The following is a 23950-nucleotide window of genomic DNA, read 5'->3' as shown; positions in this document are numbered from 1 at the left end:
CCCCCCCCCATCAGCGGCGTGCCCCATCTCCGCGGTCAATGCCTTCATTTTGCAGCGCCCCCCCTTTCAAAATTCCTAGATCCGCCCCTGAAGTGTATAACTATCTCAGTGTGGGTAATGCTATAAGTGTGAAAATGTCAAACTGTTTAAGTGTCTTGAGACCCTGTCTACATGTAGACCGGTGTTATAGTACATGTGTTTGAACTCACAACTGCATAGGTGACAGAACTATAACACACAGGTTTTAGACCATATAATATCTAAAATTATCTTATGTTATAGTACATGGGGTTGGATCCACAACTGCATAGGTGACAGAACTACAATACACAGTGCAAGGTTTAAAACCATATAATATCTAATATTATCTATGGGGTTGAACTCACAACTGCATAGATGACATAACTATAATACACAGTGCAAGGTTTTAAACCACATAAATATCTAATATTATCTGTGGGGTTGAACTCACAACTACATAGGTGACATAACTATAATACACAGTGCAAAAGTTTTAAATTATATAAATATCTTATACTATCTATGGGACTGAACTCATAACTGCATAGATGACAAAACTATAATACACAGCGCAAGGTTGTAAACTATATAAATATCTAATATTATCTATGGGACTGAACTCACAACCGCATAATACACAGTGCAAGGTTTTAGATCATATAGACAACTGAGATCAATACAAGGCTGTGTCATTCATCTTTTATTTCTGAGATCAGATGAAAGACTTGTAGGAACTTTTAACATTCCCTCAAAACACAGGTTGATAACTTGTAAGACAAAGAAACACCCATAGCAGCTAAGTTGTTGGAACAATCCATAAAGACTGTCACATTTTTATTCTTGTGTGGGTGGTGGCAGCATTGACACCTCACTATAAACTGATCAAGGGTAACAACCATGAAATAATGTTGAGAAAAAATAACTTTAGCTTTTCAGACTGAAAATGAATAGGATTCCTCCTCTCCTGTACAAAAGTCAACCTGATAATAACTTTAGCTTGACTAGAATGTCGACAAGTAATTGAAGATAATCCTCAACAGACAGGCAGACAGACAGACAGACAGACAGGGGTGATGACATTTCAATATCTGTATATGTAAATACAGGAGATTTATTATCACATAGGAAATGGGAGGAGAGAGAGAGAAAGAGAGAGCGAGAGAGAGAGAGAAATGGGGTTTAATGTCCACCTGACACAAACTAGGTCATTTCAGGACTAACATATGGTTTTTAATTTTATGTCAATAATTCACTTGCGCGTAGGGGTCTTTAGCAGTGGGAGGAAACTGGAGGACCCGGAGAAAACCCACGACGTTGGAGAATGTGAGGTAAATTCCAGGTAAACTGTCTTCGTTCTGACCAAAGGTCATCATTCATTATGACCTTTAAGTATACCACATTCTTATTGGTTGATATTTCAAATCCTAAAACAGATTTCAGTCCTTTAGCCAATGAAAACGTTGGTTATGATTACAAATTACCATGGATGACTCCGGTCTCCGTTAACAGTGCCACTAGCAGGAAGACAACGTACAGAACCATTAAATAAATACCCCAAGCTCTGGTCATACGGAATCCTGATAGTGGTACTATGAGTAGGGAAGATACCAGACTGAATGCCAGGAACCCTGCTAATACAATCTCTTCAAGTGTCACATTCAACTGAAATTTTAATAAAACACGTCAACATTGTTATTAATTAATGCACATTTAACATCAAGCAATCAAACTGTTTATCATTCTTATCAATTGTTAAAGAGACATTATGGGAGATTAGATAAAGTGTTGATAGTTCTCACTATAATGGTTAACAACTAGATAACGTAAATAGAATATGCTGAAAATTGCTCTACCCTGAACCGAGATATTAGCTTTTGAATTTTAGGCTAGCCTTGATCATCATTACTAAAGTCAGTAAAATAAACACAAAGTCTTGATTAATTAATTAAGGTCTAATTAATAATTTAGATAACATTTCAGTCCTAAACAGAGATGTGCAATAGGCAGATTTAGCTCTTGCATATTGTATGTTTAAGCAGAAATTAAATGCTATTTTCAAATTATTCCTGGTATTTATGTATTGTAACTCAATTAGAATCAAGAGCTGTTGTTCTCCAAAGAATCACTATTCAAATTGTTTATTGGTGCTTAGCATGAATTTAATCATGGTTTAGATGTAATCAAACTTTAGACCAAGTTTCATTACTCTCCCTGATCAGAATCAAAGTTATGGCGTTCTAAAATCTTAAACAATCAATTGCTTATTTATCTCAAAATTCAACTTAGTCAAGGTATTGTATATCTCTCAGCTTAATTCAACAATCTACAATCACACTATTTAATACAATATTTATGTAAAATTCTATTTACGTCAATATTTGCCCCATTTAGTGAATGGTTTATTAAATTATACATGTACCTAGCTAATTAGTTATACTTATGTGATTATTAATAAACAAAACAAAAACATTTAACATAAGTAAAGCATGTTACTTACTGAGTAACTCCCACCATTTTTAAATGTACCAATAGTAAACGGAATACCAATACCTAACAATAAATCTAGAGGGTGTTGAGGAAATTTACAAATTAAACTAGCTAAGTCTCTAACTCAATATCATCTAAAGTCTTCGACATTGAAAACACAAATTATTTGTCAATTTAAATCCACGTTGATGTTGTGATCTGACCGGAAAAAGATGGGCTTCTGATATCCAATATTAAAGATAAAATAAACATTTGCCATTGGTACAGGAATCGTGTACCATAATGCGTTTCAGCGCCATTTGTAACAAGGGACTCAAAGAACGAGGCTAGAGGTATTCCACGTCATGTCAAACGGGGACGCCATATTCTTATCTGGAGAGCATGCGCAATAAAAACTATCGGTGTAGACTGCAATACCCAGACACTAGAGACTGACATTCAATTGAGGCTTCTGGCGTATTTCGCCGAACATAACTGATTTAAAATTAGAGTAAAAACAGAAACGATTGAATGTAAATCAGTTTATATACATTCATATTACATTATCATATGCGACCAATTTGTGTCAATTTTTCGGTTCCAAATATTAGTGATTTAGCTTCTTTAAACTACTTTCCTTCATTAGTTGATGAACTACCTGTAAACTATGTAGAGAATTAACCTTTTTGTCTAGTCCTTCGAATGGGGTGAAAACCTAGGTCTCCTGCACACACTGGTGTGCATGTAAAAGAACCTTTGACAGCTGGAATTCAAAACAAGAGTAACTGTAGTGCCACTGCCCTGGCTAAATTACCCTCATAGCACACTGTATGGCCTTTTTTCATTAGCCCAGTCGGTGCAGAACAGTAAGACGTTAAACCCTATTTCATTTCATTGAATTTCCGTTTTAACCTCATTTAATTTTGCTGGTCACCATCCTAATTTCTAAGGATGGTTTTAGGTTAAAAAGGATACTAAAAAGTGGTCCACCAAAGCAGGCTGATATACCCATCCTAGGATAACCTTGTTTAGCCATTGCTGTGTCTGCTATCAGATCTAAAAACAAACAACAATAATATGAAAGACAAATTTTCACAGCCATGACATGCACCCTACCTTCTCTTTTTACGGCGTACCCCCTCTTTTGATGGTACACCTACCCTTTTTTATGGTGCACCCACTGTTTTGATGGTACACCTACCCTTTTTTATGGTGCACCCACTCTTTTTATGGGACACCGACTGTTTTTATGGGGCAACCACTCTTTGTATGGGGCACCCATTCTTTTTATGATGCACCCACTCTTTTGATGGCACACCCACACATCTTTCTGTACCAACATTTTTCAAACAACCCTTAACAAAGCGTACTTATGCCTTTAAAATACAGATGTGACGTTATCCTTTGATGTTGGTGTACTCTTATTTCAAATAATGTGCGAACAACTTGCCAATCGTACATTATTTACACTAGATGAAATATTGGACTCGTGTGACGTATTTCATTGCAAAGCACATGCGAGTGTCTGTATTTTAAGACATTGTGTAATATATTGAAACAACACTCGGTGCTAACATCCCACGTGAAATATTAATTTATCACTTAATGTCTCGCCCTCGATCATGAGGCCCATAGCCAGCTTGTTGGCTTTGGAGGGGCGGTGAAATTTTTAGGGTCGGGGGGCACAGTCTACAATAGGTATTTTAAAGATATGGTTGGCACCTTTTTTTTGGGCGGGGGGAGCAAACAATTTTTCAGGGGGGCATCGCGCCCCCTTCCTCCCTGCTGGCTACGGGGCTGTAGACCTTCAAACCACACTTAAATAATGTTTTAGCAAGTAGATATCTACAGAGCAAATAGAGTGTTGACTTCACACAGGCACAGTCAGCCGAATAAATTAAACAGAGTTCCCTCCCTTTAATCAACAAATAACTTGATAAGAATTATAGAATAATGTTTGTCTTTATGAAAAATATAAGAAGACCTACCTCCTATAGAATTACCCCATGCTAGAAATGTTAACCCTAATATAGCATTACTGATGTTAAACACTATACCAAACATCTGAAAAAAGACACACACATTTATAGATTAGTGGGCAGATTGGAAAAGATTTTAGATGAGGGAGCTATGTTTTGTGCATTCCCATAAGTTTCTGAAAAGAGAGAGAGAAAATGAGTTTAACGTCCACTCAACCCAAACTAGGTCATTTCGGGACAAACATGTGGTCTAATTTTATTTCAATAATTTGCTTGCGCGTAGGGGTCTTTAGCAGTGGAGGACCCAGAGAAAACCCACGAGGTTGGACAGTGGGTTCGAAACCACGAAAAGTGTCTGAAGGTAGATTGGTTTAATATAGTAGTGTTATGGAAGATGCAGTTCAAACAGATGCAACAAAAATAAAATGAAATGAAATGGGGTTTAACGTCCTACTGTTCTGGCTCTGACTGGGCCAAGGAAGACAGACATACATCATACAGTGTGCTATGAGGGAAATTTTGCCCGGACAGCGGCACTACGGCCTACTCTTATATCAAATTCCAACTGCCAGGGGATCTTTCACGTGCACACTAGTACAAAGGACCTCGGTTTTTTCATCCCATCCAGACGACTATAGACAGCTGTCCTTGTCAGGCCCTCCATCCTGCACCACTGACAAGGGGAAACCACGCCGAAAAGTCCTGGTGAACTTCTTCTACCAACAACGGGAACAAACTGTGACCTCCAGGCAAGCGAGCCAGATTGTCAGACCCTCCATCCTGCACCACTGACAAGGGAAAACCACATCAGGTTCCTCGGCCAAAACCGGGAGCGAACCCCGACCTCCAGGCAAGCGAGCCAGAGTCTTAACCACTTAGCTGAATGACTAAACGCTTTTTGCCACACCCTCTTGTCTTGCCCCTTTAACAAGGTGAAATCAGACTGGAAAGTTCCAAGGGATTACCTTAACCAATGCCAAGATCAAACCTGATGTCTCCTGGTTTGTGAGTTAGAGCTATCCTCCGTGTACAATCATGGGTCCACAAGATCAAATACTTCCCTGTCAGGCCTATGAATTAGCTCCCTGACTGACCTATGAATTAGCTCCCTGACCTATGAATTAGCTCCCTGACTGACCTATGAATTAGCTCCTTGACCTATGAATTAGCTCCCTGACTGACCTATGAATTAGCTCCCTGACTGACCTATGAATTAGCTCCCTGTCCTATGAATTAGCTCCCTGTCCTATGAATTAGCTCCCTGTCCTATGAATAATTCTATAAATATACATACCTGTAGAATATTGACAACCTCGTTAGCTATACAATAAATCCATATTACAGAAACTAAAAACCCTAAATAGGCAAATACCTGAAATAATAACCCAAACGAAACATCAAATAATCACCGCTTGGATTAATCATTAGGAGTAAATAATGACTTGATTGACGCTAAATGTAATGGTTAATCCAGGATAAATATGATTAGAATTTTAAGTTTTTTTTCCGGCAGTTAATTCTCAAAAAGAATTGCCCATACCGCAAAACATTATCTCCAAAATCCAATTTTAATCGCCACTTCCATATTTTTATCACAAATTGTGACTATAGCGACAGACAGCTTGAGCCTTCCTTACATAGACTTGCTCTACAGAAATTGATTGTTAAGGCTATAATATGTTCACTCAGAATAAAGTAATTTGTATGAAATTTTCAATATATTCATTTTGCATTATCTATTTTTGAATTATTATAGCAAGAACGGCCAGCTCTTTATCTAAATCTTACATAATGTATCTTTAATAATTCGGGTGCAAAGAAAATATTAGTTAGCCTCTAACTGGTGCAAATAAGGACCGCCATACCCAATCGACCAATCAGAACAAGAATACTTACAGCATGATAGCGGGGATATTGATTATTATTGGACGTAAGAAACACAGCTAAAGATAAGATAACTCCTACTGGTAAAACTAACGCCCATACTGGATAAACATTACCTATTGTCTTCCATCCTACTAAAAACAATCAAATTAAACAGTTTATATATACAGAATTCAACTTTCTAATCTGTGGTAGGGAACGTGGCTGGTGGTTGGAGGGGCAAAGCTGGGGCAAAGTCCAAGGTTAAGGGGACAAGGGCACCAGCTTCAACCAGGGGTAGGGGGCTTCCCCAGACATTTTTGAATAACTTCACTCAGACTCTACAACATGCACAAGTCTATGACTGAGTGGGGATGTGGGATTTAATCACTGTAGAAAGTATTGATTACCGAAACATATCACAAATACTTTTTTTTTATTTATTAAAATTATTGGGGGGGCAAACGGAGGGCAGACCAGATTTATGTTATATACGTCAGGCTTTATGGGCTAAGTAAAGGTCTCTTCATGACACCATAGCTATCATATTTCTCTATGCTTGTCTCATATGGCATCCCACATTACAATGTAGCACATAGTTCTTATTTTCATATACATATCTGTATTTATTGTTGTCACTTTCCCAGTCGTGTAATGCGACACTAGTTCTTATTATAATACATTAATTTATTGTCATGTTGTAACCTTTACTTGAAGAATAAATAAATAAATAAATAAATGGGTGGGGGGAGGCACTTTTCCCCCCTTGGTGTCACCACTGTTTCTTATCTGTTGATGTTTTTACACTTGGTCCCATCTTGCTACTGATCTTGCGGATCTCACAAAAAAAAAACCTAAGACTCCATCAACTCAAATACTAAAATGAAATGGGGTTTAACATCCTACTGTTCTGCTCCGACTGGGCTAAAGAAGACGGGTATACGCCATAGTGTGCCATGAGGGAAATATGGCCCGGGCAGCGGTACTGTGGCCTCCTTCTCTTATATTGAATTCCAAATGTCTTGGGATCTTTTATGTGCACATCAATGTATACCAAAGACCTTGTTTTTTTTGTCCCATCCAAACAACAGCTTTCCTGGTCAGGCCATCCATCCTGCACCACTGACAAGGAGAAACCGCTCTGGATCATCTCGATAAAATTTCTCGGCCAACACCGGGAGCGAACCCACGACTTCCTGGCTAGCGTGTCAGCGTCTTACTCACTCAGGCTCCGTGGTTCCAACTCAAGTACGATCTACATTCAACTCGGCATGATAGTTCCTTGGACAATTGCACACTCACAAATTCAAGCATTGATTTGCTTACAGTGGGTTTGTTTTGACAACCTCAGTCATTTACTAACATATCAAATACTTACAATTAGTAGCAAATATAGCGAACAATGGTCCGACAGTACAGTGGAGAGAGTTGACATATCTGGACCAATTGTGTTTGATTTCATCTTCATAATCTACAACTGGTATAGTTAGTTTTAATATAAATACTACTGGACACTGAAATAACACAGAGGAAGAGTTAGGCAAACTATAGGTTAAACTTTATTTCAAAATTACTCAAATTTTGACTTATTTTTATGCTAAACATAAATCTGCCTATTGTAGATCTTTCTTTTGGCCTTAAATGTCATATCAACTATTAATTAGATATTTATCAACAAAACAAGACCATAATCAACTCTCTAGACTAACATATGGCAGAGAGAGAGAGAGAGCGAACTAGGTCATTTCGGGACTAACATATGGTATAATTTTATTTCAATAATTCACAGTGGGAGGAAACCGGAGGACACGGAGAAAACCCACGAGGTTGGACAGGCGACCCTACTCCTTGTCACGTACAACTGGGGATTCGAAACCACGCCAGCTGACTTAATGACAGGCCTTATGATACAGCATGCACGGGCTAACCATTCCAATCCCCCAACATATGGTAGAGGTGGGATACCGAGGAGGGGTGCTGAGTAGTGCGCCTGCACACACCCCCCCCCCCTCGCCCGATTTTAAACTGGCAATTTGTAAAAAAAGTACCTTCACTACAATAAAAACACTTCCCATAAATTCATCCGTCAATTCTCTATAAACTTCTTGTGTCGGAACAATTGGGGGTTTTCAGGTTTGATTCATTTTGATTACGATTCAAAAATGACTTGGAAAATTAAAATTAAACTACTGTTTTAAGAAAATTGTTTCGCATTGCTCGGTTTTATATACTAACATTGTTTAACCTGTGGGGACATATAAATACGTAATTAACAGTCCTTGATTTTACTCTATTTTGTAAATAAGCTGTTTTTACATTAGAGTAATTTAAATAATAAATTATAAAGCTGTCAACATTAAATACAACCTTTGAACTTGTAAATTGACAAAAGATGATAACCTGATTATTATTATATCTATATTATAATCAGAATGATATATAGCGTACAATATCTTACTCTATATCAAATTCCTTTCTATCATATACCTATCAATGATGTAACAACACAGACAGAGAATGAAATAGAGTTTACCATCCACTCAACACAAACTAAGTCATTTCAGGAGTAACACATGTTTCCATTTTATTTCAACAATTCGCTTCCACACATGGGGCTTTACCAGTTGGAGGAAACTAGAGGAGAGAGAGAGAGAATAATAGGCTTTAACGTCCACTCGTCACAAACTAGGTCATTTCGGGACTAACACATGATTCAATTTTATTTCAATAATTCGCTTGAGCGTAGGGGTCTTTAGCAGTTGGAGGAAACCGGAGAACCCGGAGAAAACCCACGAGATTGGACAGACGACCCTACTCCTTGTCATGTACAACCGGGGATCGAAACCACGCCAATTGACTTAATGACAGACTTTATGACACAGCGCGCACACGCAAGCCATTCAGCCATTCAACCCCCCCTTGTGTAATACAGTCCTGACGGCAACTATCGAGAAAATAAATTGATTGCCATTTTGAATTAGTTTATCACACCATCAACTTACTTTAAATATTTCATAGAATCTTCCAAAACATCCAGCTTTCACCCATTTATCATGATCAATAGGATTGAGAGAATGAACGAATATAATCAGAGGATGAATATATTCCTGTTCTATAGAAACTGTATCTTGAACGTAGTTCGTTAATTTACATGCTTCAGTATTTAATAACGGACGTCTTTCATCTATAAAATATAATTTAACTAGTACAAGTACAGGGTGACCCCAAAAAAATGCCACTCATGAAAACATCAATTACATGCAAAGTCATTTTTGCATTTTATTCATATTTGGTACAAATAAACTTTAGTCTATGCCTGACATTTCTACCCATTTTCAAAGATTTTGGTTTGATCATCATTTTTTTATGTTCGTTCCAAGATATGCTCTAAATATCCACCTCTGCGCTCCAAGCAGACCTGAATCCGACGTGCAAAATTGTCAATTACTCTCACACACTCCTCCCCAGGGATTCTCCTGATTTTGGCAGTGATGGCTGTCTTCAGTTCAGACTATCCCAAAAAGGACTTTGCATGTAATTGACGTTTTCATGAGTGGCATTTTTTTGGGTCACCCTGTACATTTAATAAATAGATAGAACTCAATGACCATTGAAAACAGCTCCAGTTATTCAATGGTTCAAGAGAGTGTATCCATGCGGCAGGGATACACTCGAGTGAACCATTGAATAACCCGAGCCATATTCAGTTGGTCATTGAGTTCTATCTATTTATTAAATGTAAATGCAAATCTCAAAATACACTGTATACTATCAAAAACAACGTTAAAATTCATCATGGGTTCCACCCTCCTTTTTCTTTCTTTTTTACAAAAATTGTAGTTGCTTAGTGGTGACCGTCATTACTGTTTGACGTAATTCTGAAAGTGACATCATTCTGGACAAAAGTTGTACGTTTTCAAGCCATTGAATACAACCATGATATTTGCTTGTTTTTGTATGTAGTTATAAAATAATTATATTTAACTAGTACAAGTATATTCAATAATTATATTTAACTAGTACAAGTATATCTATTAATTATATTTAACTAGTACAAGTACATTCAATAATTATAATTAACTAGTACAAGTACCTTCAATAATTATATTTAACTAGTACAAGTACATTCAATAATTATATTTAACTAGTACAAGTACATTCAATAATTATATTTAACTAGTACAAGTACATTCAATAATTATATTTAACTAGTACAAGTATATTTAATAATTATATTTAACTAGTACAAGTACATTCAATAATTATATTTAACTAGTACAAGTATATTTAATAACTATATTTAACTAGTACAAGTACATTCAATAATTATATTTAACTAGTACAAGTACATTCAATAACTATATTTAACTAGTACAAGTATATTTAATAACTATATTTAACTAGTACAAGTATATTTAATAACTATATTTAACTAGTACAAGTACATTCAATAATTATATTTAACTAGTACAAGTACATTCAATAACTATATTTAACTAGTACAAGTATATTTAATAACTATATTTAACTAGTACAAGTATATTTAATAACTATATTTAACTAGTACAAGTACATTCAATAACTATATTTAACTAGTACAAGTATATTTAATAACTATATTTAACTAGTAGAAGTATATTTAATAATTATATTTAACTAGTACAAGTATATTCAATAACTATATTTAACTAGTACAAGTATATTTAATAATTATATTTAACTAGTACAAGTATATTTAATAACTATATTTAACTAGTACAAGTATATTTAATAATTATATTTAACTAGTAGAAGTATATTTAATAACTATATTTAACTAGTACAAGTACATTCAATAATTATATTTAACTAGTACAAGTATATTTAATAACTATATTTAACTAGTACAAGTATATTTAATAATTATATTTAACTAGTACAAGTACATTCAATAATTATATTTAACTAGTACAAGTATATTTAATAACTATATTTAACTAGTACAAGTATATTTAATAATTATATTTAACTAGTACAAGTATATTTAATAACTATATTTAACTAGTACAGATTTCGTTTAAAAAAAAAAAGAGAGAGAGAAAGAGAGAGAGAGAGAGAGAGAAAGAGAGATGGGGTTTAATGTCCACTCGACACAAACTAGGTCATTTCGGGACTAACATATGGTTTTAATTTTATTTCAATAATTCGCTTGCGTGTAGGGGTCTTTAGTAGTGGGAGGAAACCGGAGGACCCGGAGAAAACCCACGAGGTTGGACAGGCGACCCTACTCCTTGTCACGTACAACAGGGGATTCGAAACCACGCCAGTTGACTCAATGACAGGCCGTATGATACAGCGCGCGTGTGCTAACCATTCGGCCATCCAACCCCCCGATTTCGTTTAAAGAAATCTATTACTTATTATAAATACCACAATCCATGCCTACTAGTCAATCATTCGTCCATCTTGTTTATCTAAAAATTGCAAAAACGTCTGACACTTTTTTCCATTAATCAATTATAAATCAATTTTAACTGTATTTACTATGTTTAAAAATTAAATTCTTTGAAATTCTTAATTTCATGGCATGTAAATTAACTGCCACGTAAATACTTACACTCTAATGTTTTGACATGTAAATACATAACCTCTAATGTTATGCCATGTAAATACATATAGCCACCTACCCTCTAATAAAGTGTTGACAGAAGATAAATTAGGATCAATTGACTGAGAATCTTCTTCGTTTGGATCACTGATTATTATTTCCTGATTGTGAATTGCTGAAATAAAACGAAACAATGTCAAATGAAATGAAATGGGGTTTAAGATCCCGGCATAATGAGGCCGGGCATTCCTCATGCCGTATGATAAAATGTAAAATTTTGCACATTTGGTAAGTCTTCATCGAATTCCAACTGTCATTGGTTCTTTCACATCCATGCCAACGAGTAGTCTACACTTTGGTTCCCAAATGACTGATAACATTTTATCAATACAATATTCCCACAAATCGGATTAAAATTAAAACATGTTTAAAAAATAAAAATCTTGGTTTTCACAACTGCATGATATTCCCTTTAACTTGAATAGACAGCCAATCAAATGTCTCAATAATAATACCACAAAAAAAACCATTACTTAATACCTTGAACAATTCTGCAGGTCTGAAGAATTACATGAATGCTTTGAATTGCCGAGGCTGGTAACTACTACAAACCTACCAGATACTGTTTGACTAGTAACTATGGTAACAAACCTACCAGATATTGTTCGACTGGTTACTACGGTAACAAACCTACCAGATATTGTTTGATTCGTTACTACAGTAACAAACCTACCTGATATTGTTTGATTAGTTACTACGGTAACAAACCTACCAGATATTGTTTGATTGGTTACTATGGTAACAAACCTACCAGATATTGTTTGATTAGTTATTACAGTAACAGGTGGTGTTGGTAACCCTCGTTGTTTTTGGTAGATATATCGTCCAGCCACCACTACTACCACATAAAACACATAGAACAATATAAAACCTGAAAGTACATAGATTTTTTTCTACTTTATTCTAAACTCTTCCATGGGCAACTGGATAACATGTTGGTCTTCAACTAGCTACCCACGATAACAACATCTTGGCATATACGTTTGCACTTTGTTTCCACAAAGGGGAATAACTCTTGGTCAAGAATTCTTTTACATGCACGCCAATGTGCACATGCAACCTTACTTTTCCATTCCATCCAAATGACTAGACGCTTTCCTTGTCAGGCTCCCGTCCTGCACGACTGACAAGAGAGAGAGAGAGAGAGAGAGAGAGAGAGAGAGAGAGAGGGTTAACTTTCAGTCAACACAAACTAGGTCATTTCCGGGCTAACATATGGTTCAATTTTATTTCAATAATTCGCTGGCGCATAGGGTTCTTTAGCAGTGGAAGGAAATCCACAAGGTTGGACAGGCGACCCTACTCCTTGTAACATACAGCTTGGGAATCGAAACCACGCCAGTTGACTCAATGACAGACCTTATGACAAAACGCGCACATGCTGACCATTCGGCCATCCAACCCCCCAAAATGGCTGACAGACAGATATGATAGTAATTAATTATATAATTACCAATCGATTCATATTTAGTAATCTCTTTCTTCCATAGAATGTAAAACGTCCAGAAAACTGCCGCTAGATAAAATATGACATCACGTAGAAACGGTCTCTGCATCGCATCAAAAGGTCGAACGATAGCAATAACACCAGCTACAACTGTTGTAACAAATACACCAGCACCTGATGATCGAGACAAAATAATTAAATATTTGGACTTGGATATCCAGCTCTCAGCAAATAGAGACAAAATAATCAAACAAATTGAGTAAGCAGAGTGAAATGAAATGGGGTTAACATTCTGGGTTTCGACACAGACTGGGCTAATGAAGTCTTGAAATGACCATCTTCAATAGAAGGCTTGATCTCGCTTTAACTACTTACATCTTATCAAGGCCTTCACGTAATACCCTGCATATTGTGTCACTAATTTCAAATGGGTACAAGCCCAACTTGTGAGCCTATTAGATTCCTCGATCGTCGCGAATACCAAGTCTCGCACTTTCAAGATAAAATGTCTACCTGTGATAATCAAGTTGCAAAGTTCAAGGTTCATTCAATGTCAAGGTTTCCGTGGAGGTCGCAATGTCACAAACTCTGTTTGGACGTTACTTCTCACGTGTCTGTAGATAACATAGCTATAAGTTCGGGAATTGTGAAGTAAACAAGCAACAGCCAGATGTTGTGAAACTCGCAGTCGTTGCTTCTGGAACATGTGAAACAACATGCAGTCAGCTATCCAGAAAATCATGGTGACACTTCTCCAGATTCCAACTGCGAAGGGTTATGTGACACACACACCAATGTGTATAAATGGGATGCTGGATTCTTATCTCATCCAAATGACTAATGAAACTTTCTATTCCATAAATCGTACTTGAACCCGAGTCGTACTGGTTAGCAAGTCTGCACCATACTCAGTGCGCCACCAGGTCTTGATTTAAGCATCCAGCTTTCAGGAAATGAATTGTCAATGATAACTAGGTCTAGTGAAGTAAAGCAATAGTGATATGTTCAATTCTGCATTGTAAGACCTACTGTAAGTCCAGCTTTAAGGCCCATTTTAAGGCCTACTTGATTGACATTGTTTAATAAAATGATAGAGAGAGAGAGAGAAGTGGGGTTTAGCGTCCACTCAACAAAAAATAGGTCATTTCAGGACTAACATATGGTTTAATTTCATTTCAATAATTCGCTTGCGCGTAGGGGTATTTAGCAGTGGGAGGAAACCGGAGAACCGGATTCGAAACCACGCCAGTAGACTCAATGACAGGCCTTATGATACAGCGAGCACGTGCTAACCATTCGGCCATCCAACCCCCCTAATATAATGATTAACATATTATTAGATGACAGTCATCTTTACCATATCACGATTTTATCTCGGTAAATACAGTTAAGAAATGAAAACGACTTTGCTTTTTTGTCCCTTTCGACAGACTAGTCACTGATCCTAGCCCAGCTTTCTGTCCATCTGACGATGGGAAATCACAGGAATGTCTCATTCTCAACACCAGGAAGGAACCCAGGACTTCCTGGCTAGCGAGGAACCACCCTACACACTGAGCCACAGCAGCTCCCACCTACATTTAAAGCTACTGCCCTAACCCTTGACATGGTGAAGACGGCAGACATGATGATATTGATCATTTTATTCGTGATTCTACTTAAAATATCATTTTTTGAGTCATTACAATAAGAAAATAAATAAACTATACCTAAGAGAGCTCCGAGAGCTAGTCCGGCGTCACCGTTACTAGCGTTACCAATAGCAGCAATAGATGAAAATATATCAGGTGCTCCATTACCAAACGCTAAAAACGTCACACCTTACATCATCATTAAGGAGGTCTCACCTTTAAAACTTTTATTTTTAATAATTCCAATGAATATAAATTAGGATCTTTTTTTTTCAAAACACCATTCAAACCTTCCCTATTTCAAACCATCCCCATTTCAAACCATTTCTGATCAAAACACAATTCAACCAATCTATTTTTCATACCACCTTATTTTCAACAAAACAATGGGGTATCACTGAATATTTGGTATGGTTTTAGGATTGTTTATTGCTCAGTTTTGGAGAGAGAGAGAGAGAGAGAGAGAGGAATGGGGTTTAACATCCACTCAACACAAACTAGGTCATTTCGGGACTAACATATGGTTCAATTTTATTTCCATAATTCGCTTGCGCGTAGGGGTCTTTAGTAGTGGGAGGAAACCGGAGGACCCAGAGAAAACCCACAAAATTGGACAGGCGACCCTACTCCTTGTCACGTACAACAGGGATTCTGCTCAGTTTTGGAGTAAATTGGAATCTCTGAATCTGGTTTAGAAAGAGAGAGAGAGAAATGGGGTTTAACGTCCACTCGACACAAACTAGGTCATTTCGGGACTAACATATGGTTTAATTTTATTTCAATAATTGGCTTGCATGTAGAGGTCTTTAGCAGTGGGAGGAAACCGAAGGACCCGGAGCAATCCCAGGAGGTTGGACAGGCGACCCTACTCCTTGTCACGTACAACCGGAGAATTGAAACCACACCAGTTAACTCAATGACAGACCTTATGATATAACGTGCACGTACTAACCATTCTGCCCCCAATTTATAAAGTGTTTGACTCTGACAGTAATATTTTCTAGATTATAAGTTGTTAAATAATTAATGTGTTATCATCAAGTGTACATGATGTTGTATAAAATTATTACACTGATTGAACCTAGATACTATCACAAGTTGAACTATTTAAAACAATCAAATGGGGTTTAATGTCCTACTTTCTGCTTTATCCAGGTTAATAAAAACATACAGACACCGTGAAGTGGGCTATAAGGTGAGATTTTGTACCATCTGTCCTGCAGGGGCGGATCCAGGGTGTGTGTGGGGGAGGGGTTGCTGTGTAATATTTAGTTAAAGGATATTGCTGTATTACGACTGTGTAATATTTAATTAAAGGATATTGCTATATTTATATCTAATTAAAGGATATTGCTGTATTACGACTGTGTAATATTTAATTAAAGGATATTGCTATATTTATATCTAATTAAAGGATATTGCTATATTATGACTGAGTCCCAGAGTTTTCGAGATTACCGTTAAAGCTGGACAAAAACTGAAACAAAATCAAAACCATGATACATAACGTCCATCCATTTAAATAAAACTTGATATTAGAACAAGAAGAATGAAAGGGAGATCGAGAGAGAAATGGGGTTTAACTTCCACTGACACAAACTAGGTCATTTCATGACTAACATACAGTTCAATTTTATTTCAGTGATTTGCTTGTGTGGGAGGGGGTTTAGCAGTGGGAGGTAACCGGAGGACCAGGAGAAAACTCAGTACAAGTGAGGAAGCAAAACCAGGCCATAAGAACTAAGAACAGACCTAAAGTCTATACGTTAAACCATTCTGTATCCTGACCCCCCAGGATTAAGTTGGAGTAAAAAGGGGCCCAATCAAAAGATATTCAATGAAAATCAAATGTGTTTCTGGCTTGTGTAAACTTTTTCAGTACATTTTGTTGAAAATTTTTATATTTTATGAAAAATGCAAATGTTGAGTAGAAATTTGAAAGGGGAGATTAGATAAAGAGTTGACAGTTCTCGCTATATTAGTTAACATGCAGATAACATAAACAGAAATAATCCACTCGGAACTGAAATATTACCAATTGATTTTTAGGCCTAGTCTCAATCATCATTACTAAAGTCGTAGTACGATAAAAAAACAAAGTCTTGATTATCCATTTTAAAAAATGTATTCCAATTTGCTAAATATCGCAGGCTAGGGATGACATCGAGGGTTGATTATGGCCTGGATCAGTTAATTAATGTCTAATTAATAATTTAGATAAAATTTAAGGTCTAAAGAAAGATCTGCAGTAGACAGATTTAGCTCTTACATAATGTATGTTTAACAATGTATTCCAAATTGTTAAATAACGCAGGCTAGCGATGACATCGAGAGTTGATTATGGTCTAGATAAGTTAATAAATGTCTAATTAATAGTTTATATAACATTTCAGGCAGATTTAGCTCTTGTGAAATATATGTTTAATTTAAAGAGTAAAATACGTACAAGTCATCAGCAGTGACAGCTAGACCAATAAACAAAAACACCCACCAAATAAACTAGGATAAAAAATAAATCAGCATTTAACTAGAGAGAGAGAGAGAGAGAGAGAGAGAGAGAGAGAGACTCTAACATATGGTTCAATTGACAGACCTTATGATACAACACGCAATGATAACCATTCGGCCACCCAACCTCCCAGAAGTGGGAGGATAAAAAGACCCACAGCATTACAACAAATTGTGAGCCTATTCCTTGTCACGAACAAACCCAAGAATTGCAGAGATAACATACTTGCTTGGCTACATCACACAAATATTCTGACTATTTAACTGATGTAATTTAAGATGGAGATTGCCAGTTTGTGCATACAACATGTAACATGTAAATGAAATGGGGTTTAACGTCCTACTGTTCTGCTCCGACTGGGCTAATGAAGACTGGTACATGTATATATCATGCAGTGTGCTGAGGGAAATTTAGCCCAGGCAGCGGCATTATGGCCTACTCATATATCGATCTCTTACACGCATGCCAATGTATACACCTGTTTGGACCTAGAACCACTTTCCCGGACCCCAATGGCGTTGATGGGTCCCAACAGATGTTGAATTTGTTTAATGGGCTCACCCCATCAGTGCTACAAACCCATTAGGTGCAGTGAGCACAGTGGGGGTTCAGATTCAGTCCAGGGAGTCCTACTGGGAGCCCAAATCAGCCAGGGTTTGGAGTCCAGGAAGCCGATCAGTACTTTTAGGTACTTTTGGGATTCGTTTTCGGAATTTTTGGGTATTTAGTACAGCCATTTTGTACACCGAAATCCCCCCTCAGTTTTATGGGGATTGAGAGAATTCAAATCCAGAACTTTGAATTACCAGTAAGTATCCTTACATGGGTCAATTCCAACTGCCAAGAGTTTTTTTTACACTCACCCCAATGTGTACACAGGACCTCCGAAATATTAACATGGCATGGGTGACAATCTTTATAATGGATCAGCCTTTCTCCCTAATAAATAAGAAGATTACTATCCATGGATTCCACGTCAGCCGATCAAGACTCTAGGGCTATGGAAAATGGCCGTAACTAGATCTGACCCAACAGTCATTTTGCCCGCGGGAAAAAGAACTTCTATCATAATAAGAATAGGTACTTCAGATTTATCCAGGACGTGATTCTATCTAATATACACCATTGTAACATGCTTGATTGGTTAATCAGATTTATCCAGGACGTGATTCTATCTAATATACACCATTGTAACATGCTTGATTGGTTAATCAGACACTGTCGATTGGACAATAACACCCCTCTAAATGCGAAACAGGAGGTGTTTATCTCTCCTAATTATAAATAACTTTTCATCATTTGTTAATGATATGAAATAAAATATGGAAATTATTGCAACTGATTGCCAGTTGTAAGGTGTTTCACAAAAAGCTCTCCCTGATCGAGATCCAGGAACCTGATGGGTTTTGATCTCATTCGAGCATTGTAAAATCATTGACTGAATACATGACAATAAAATGTGGGTGTATAAAAATATAAATTTATCATACCACTATTACGAGGCCTAATGGTAGAAGATGTTCCGCAAAATCACAATAAACGAAACTGGTATATCTAATAAACCCCTCATCTATATCACAGTCAGCTGTTTGATTCACAAAACTACAAATATCGGTTATATTCATATTGTGAAAATCTCGACACTACAAAATAAAATATACAAAATACAATAATACAAAATACAATTATACAAAATACAATTATACAAAATAAAATATAGGAAATGCAAAGGAGAGAGAGAGAGAAATATACCAAATGCAAAGGAGAGAGAGAGAGAGAGAGAGAGAGAGAGAGTTTAACGTCCACAAACTAGGTCATTTCGGGACTAACACATGATTCAATTCTATTTCAATAATTCGCTTGCGCGTGGGGTCTTTAGCAGTGGGAGGAAACCGGAGGACCCGATGAAAACCCACAGAGAGAGAGAGACAGAAATGGGGTTTACCGTCCACTCGATACAAACTAGGTAATTTTGGGACTAACACGTGGTTCAATTTTATTTCAGTACTTTGCTTGCTCGTAGGGGTCTTTAGCAGTGGCAGAAAACCGGAGGACCCGGGAAAACCCCACGGCGTTGGACAGGCGACTCTATTCCTTGTCACGTACAGCCGGGGATTCAAAACCATGCCAGTTGACTCAATGACAGACCTTTCACCTTATGATACATCACGCATGTGCTAACCATTCGGCCATCCAAGCGCAAAATGCAAAGGAAATGAAATGAAATGGGGTTTAACGTCCTACTGTTCTGCTCCTATACTGGGCTAATGAAGACGGGCATACGCCATACAGTGTGCTATGAGGGAAATTTTGCCCGGGCAGCGGCACTATTGCCTACTCTTATATCGAATTCCAACTGCCAAGGGATCTTTTACATGCATTCCAATATATACACGGGACCTCGGTTTTTCGAAGGAAAAGACCGTACAACTGTCCTTGTCAGGCCCTCTGTTCTGCACCACTGACAAGGGGAAACCACGTCGGAAAAATGGGATGGACTTTCTCGGCCAATGCAGGGATCGAACACCCGACCTCCAGGCACCGTGGCTCCCAAAAATGCAAAGGAGTCTGGGTTTGATTTATATCCCTTTGCCACTGGTTTAATATGAAGGGCCTGACAAGGACAAGGATACAGTCTTTCTGATGATTCATAAAAACAAGGACCCTAGACATCTGGAATTTAATTAGGACTAGGTCATAGTGACGTTGTCTGGGCAAAATAACCCCCATTAGCCTGGTTGGTGGAAACTGAGTAGGGAAGGATGTTAAACGGAGAGAAAGAGAAATGGGGTTCAATGTCCACTCAACACAAAATAGGTTATTTTGGGATTAACATATTTAGCAGTGGGGGGGGGGGAGTCTGAGGAAGCCCAGGAGGTTGGACAGGTGACTGTAAACCTCGTCACATACAAGCATGGAATCAAAACAACGCCACTTGACTCAATGACAGACCTTATGATCTAATGCGTAGAAGTAAGCCATGTTAAAGAGAGAGAGAAATGGGGTTTAACGTCCATTCGACACAAAATTTTATTTCCATAATTCGCTTGCGTGTAGGGGTCTTTAATAGTGGGAGGAAACCGAAGGTTCCGGAGAAAACCCACGAGGTTGGACAGGTGACCCTACTCCTTGTCACGTACAACCGGGGAATCGAAACCACGCTAGTTGACTCAAAATACAGACTTTATGGTACAGCGCGCACGTGCTAACCATTCAGCCAACCACCACCCCAAGCCATGTTAAAACCCCAATTATAATTTGTTGACATTAGTCATACTCATTGTTGAAATGAAATACAATGGGGTTTAACAGCTTTCGTTTCTGATCCAACCGGGCTAATGAAGAAGATAGATCTGCATCATTTTTACCAGGACAGCAATTGATAACATTTTATATTAGTATGAGAGAGAGAGAGAGAGAGAAATGGGGTTTAATGTCCACTCGACACAAACTAGGTCATTTCTGGACTAACATATGTTTTTTAATTTTATTTCAATAATTCGCTTGCGTGTAGGGGTCTTTGGAGGAAACCTGAGGACCCGGAGAAAACCCACGAGGTTGGACAGGCGACCCTTATCCTTGTCACGTACAACCGGGGATTTGAAACCATGACAGTTGACTCAATGACAGGCCGCATGATACAACACGCACGTGCTAACCATTCGGCCATCCAACCCCCCATATATTAGTATGTATATAAAATTACTTATAAGTAAAGAGAGAGAGAGAGAGAGAGAAATGGGATCTACCGACCACTCGACACAAACTAGTTCACTTCGGGACTAACATATGGTTCAATTTTATTTCAATAATTCGCATGCACGTAGCGGTCTTTAGTTTAGCAGTTGGAGGAAACCGGAGGACCCAGAGAAAACACACGGGGTTGGCCAGACGACAGTAAACCTTGTCATGTACAAACATGGAATCGAAACCACGCCAATTGACTCAATGATAGACCTTATGATAGAACATGCACGCGCTAACCATTCGGCCATCCAATCCCCCTGCTCGTAAGTATAAGCCTATTTCATATTTGTATTCAAGTTAGTAAAAAGTTATCACATGCCTGATGCTGCTTTGAAACATAGCCAAATTACAGAAGTTGTCTATGCAATGCAAAGTTTCTGATGGTTATTCATGCAAATAAACGACATTTTCATTCATGATCGTTTGATTTTCCGTCAGCCCCTTTCGGCTTGCATCACCTGTTCACTTACCTCGACATTATTGGGGGAATCCTCTCCGTCACTTCCGTTACTAATTATATTTCGGATTTCCTTTAGCTTCCCCTTGTTTAAAGGTGATTGGAGGTCGATATTGATGAAACTCTGATCTCTCGCTTGGCGATTTGACTTCACCAAACCGTCTGGTGTAGAGTCGTTGACAAGTGATGACTGAAAACTTAAAACTGTTGACATTTCCGCGAATAGGACACAAGCTGTGACGACAATTTTCCAGACGTGACTAACCTCTCCCATGATGTTCTAATTTTAATAATTTCCTTGTTGTGCGTCCTTTTTATTATGATATGCAATTACGTGTATATATCATGAATATTTTTATGTATCCACAAAAAACGTCTCAATATTTATCAAATAAAGTTACATAATGTATTCATGGGTGTGAATAAATTGTTTAAATAGACATGTCTTTAAACATTGGGACAGATTCGGTCAGATATAAGATTAATTCAGTTGAGACCGCGATATAAATTCACCCTTATAGATGAAAGCCAACACATTAAAGTCTCCGGCCAGTTTGAATCAAGTGTCGTAGGCCTGGGTTTTATTCATATATAATAATTCACACATCGTTTAGCAAGAAGGCCTAAATATAAAGCCACAAGAACTGTTAATTATCTCGACCAAATATCGAATAGATAGATATAGGTCACATATATCTCTAGCTGATATAAACATCACTTAATACATTTCTCAATCCAACACACATAACACAGGTATATATATATAATGACGTCAGTACACCGTTATATTGGCTGGTTATTATATACACACCTTTCCCTATACACGCACTGCTGTGATATATAGAGATATATATATATATGCTGGCCGGTAATTATTTCGCTAGATTACACACTTTTCTCTGTGAAATTTTACTCACACATAATGTTATGTATTTCCGATATTATGTATTTAACCCTATAAGGAAATTGGGTTAGTGTGGTATATATTCTCATATTGCACGTTTGACATTTGTAGAGAATGTGGTATATATATTCAAAAGCTGTAAATATATGTCCTTTATTTTCTTCCAATTCTGAAGATTTTCAAAAATAATTACATAATAAATAATAAATACATACATACGATTATAAATATATAAAATATTCTCGATTGCAATTAAACATAAATATGTTATAATTAGACAAGTGTGGTATATCGGTTTATATTGCACATTCTACAATACACAATTAAACATCAATATGTTAGACAAGTGTGGTATATCGGTCTATATTGCACATTCTACAATACACAATACTAATATGGAATTGATAATACTCCTTTTGGATCTGGGTTCAATGTCCACTTTTCTACACCGATAGGGACATAATATGTGTATACGGGACCTCAGGTTTTTGTCCCATCCGAACGACTAGACAGCTGTCCTTGTCCGTCCGGCACCACTCACTGACAAGGGGAGACCACTCCGGAAAATCCCGATAAACTTTCTCCGGAAAGACTGGGAGCGAACCCACGACCTCCAGGCTAGCGAGCCAGGGTCTTACTCAGCCAACGCGGCTCCTTAGGGGCATACGCCAAACTGTATGCTATGAGGGGAATTTTGCCGGACAGCAATTGAATTCCAACTGTCCAGGCCAAAGTGTACACCGAACCCCGTTTTTTGTCCCACCCGAACGACCAGGTGCTGTCGCTCATGTCCTCTGTCTTGTTATATTCCCGTATCTAACAACAGGGGTGGATACAGAGGGGAAGCAGGGGTGCCCCTTACTGCCCTGTACCATGCATAGTTTTGTTGATTTGGTTTAGGGGATTGTTTCGACCGTGTTGAATAAATTAGTTTAGGGGATTGTATTGACCTTGTTGATTTTAGGGCAGTGATTCTTAACTATAGTGTGCCGCAACACCCTAAGTGTGCCGCAAAATTGTTAACGGCACACTAAGAAAATTTCTCACTAAAAAAGCAACCTATATTTAACTGATAAAATTTGAAACAATGCAACAAAGTAAGTTCATAGCTGTGTTTTTCTTTATTTAGTTTGAGTCATTCGATTTGTCTATGTCGGTTGTATACCGTCTATGACTTGCCATGTTTTATTTTGAAAAATTCAAATATTTTTCATATATATTTAGCCAGGTGTGCCGCTATTTTGTCATGTGTTCCAAGGTGTGCCATTGCCAAAACAAG

The 23950-nt window shown here is 37.4% G+C and overlaps 1 protein-coding gene across 3 annotated transcripts; it reads right to left on the bottom strand.

Annotated features, from left to right (window-relative positions):
* Positions 1-657: 657 nt before the first annotated feature.
* LOC126825558 (mitochondrial sodium/calcium exchanger protein) lies at positions 658-22723 on the bottom strand. Of its 3 annotated transcripts, XM_050555211.2 has the most exons (16): positions 21781-22710; positions 19054-19206; positions 17501-17553; positions 16475-16531; positions 15133-15245; positions 13430-13597; positions 12728-12847; positions 11996-12091; positions 9332-9513; positions 7708-7843; positions 6363-6484; positions 5761-5838; positions 4476-4551; positions 3463-3543; positions 2519-2583; positions 658-1683 (listed from the first exon to the last, which is right to left on the bottom strand). In XM_050555211.2, the coding sequence occupies exons 1-16, from the start codon at positions 22039-22041 to the stop codon at positions 1492-1494; spliced, it is 1953 nt and encodes a 650-aa protein (XP_050411168.1). In that variant the 5' UTR covers positions 22042-22710; the 3' UTR covers positions 658-1491. The 3 variants fall into 3 exon arrangements, 2 of the variants coding, with proteins under 2 accessions (XP_050411168.1, XP_050411169.1); XR_007682055.2 differs by lacking the exons at positions 658-1683; positions 2519-2583; positions 3463-3543; ... (1 more) ...; positions 5761-5838; positions 6363-6484 and adding an exon at positions 8863-8963 and having other exon boundaries at positions 7716-7843; positions 21781-22723; XM_050555212.2 differs by lacking the exons at positions 9332-9513; positions 11996-12091; positions 12728-12847; ... (4 more) ...; positions 19054-19206; positions 21781-22710 and adding an exon at positions 8863-8963 and having other exon boundaries at positions 662-1683.
* Between the last annotated feature and the right edge of the window lie 1227 nt (positions 22724-23950).

Source organism: Patella vulgata, chromosome 6 (genome assembly GCF_932274485.2).
Source record: "Patella vulgata chromosome 6, xgPatVulg1.2, whole genome shotgun sequence".
Taxonomy (NCBI): Eukaryota; Metazoa; Mollusca; class Gastropoda; family Patellidae; genus Patella; species Patella vulgata.
This window is presented reverse-complemented; position numbering and strand designations above follow the sequence as displayed.

What these genes read in the sequence shown, in the direction of transcription:
- LOC126825558 (XM_050555211.2), bottom strand. Translation starts at nt 22,041, where the DNA reads ATGGGAGAGGTTAGTCACGTCTGGAAAATTGTCGTCACAGCTTGTGTC. An exon ending in AACTAATCAAACAATATCTG is followed by an intron (nt 12,092 to 12,727) that starts GTAGGTTTGTTA and finishes GTTTTATTTCAG; the next exon opens with CAATTCACAATCAGGAAATA. An exon ending in AAAATGGTGGGAGTTACTCA is followed by an intron (nt 1,684 to 2,518) that starts GTAAGTAACATG and finishes TTAAAATTTCAG; the next exon opens with TTGAATGTGACACTTGAAGA.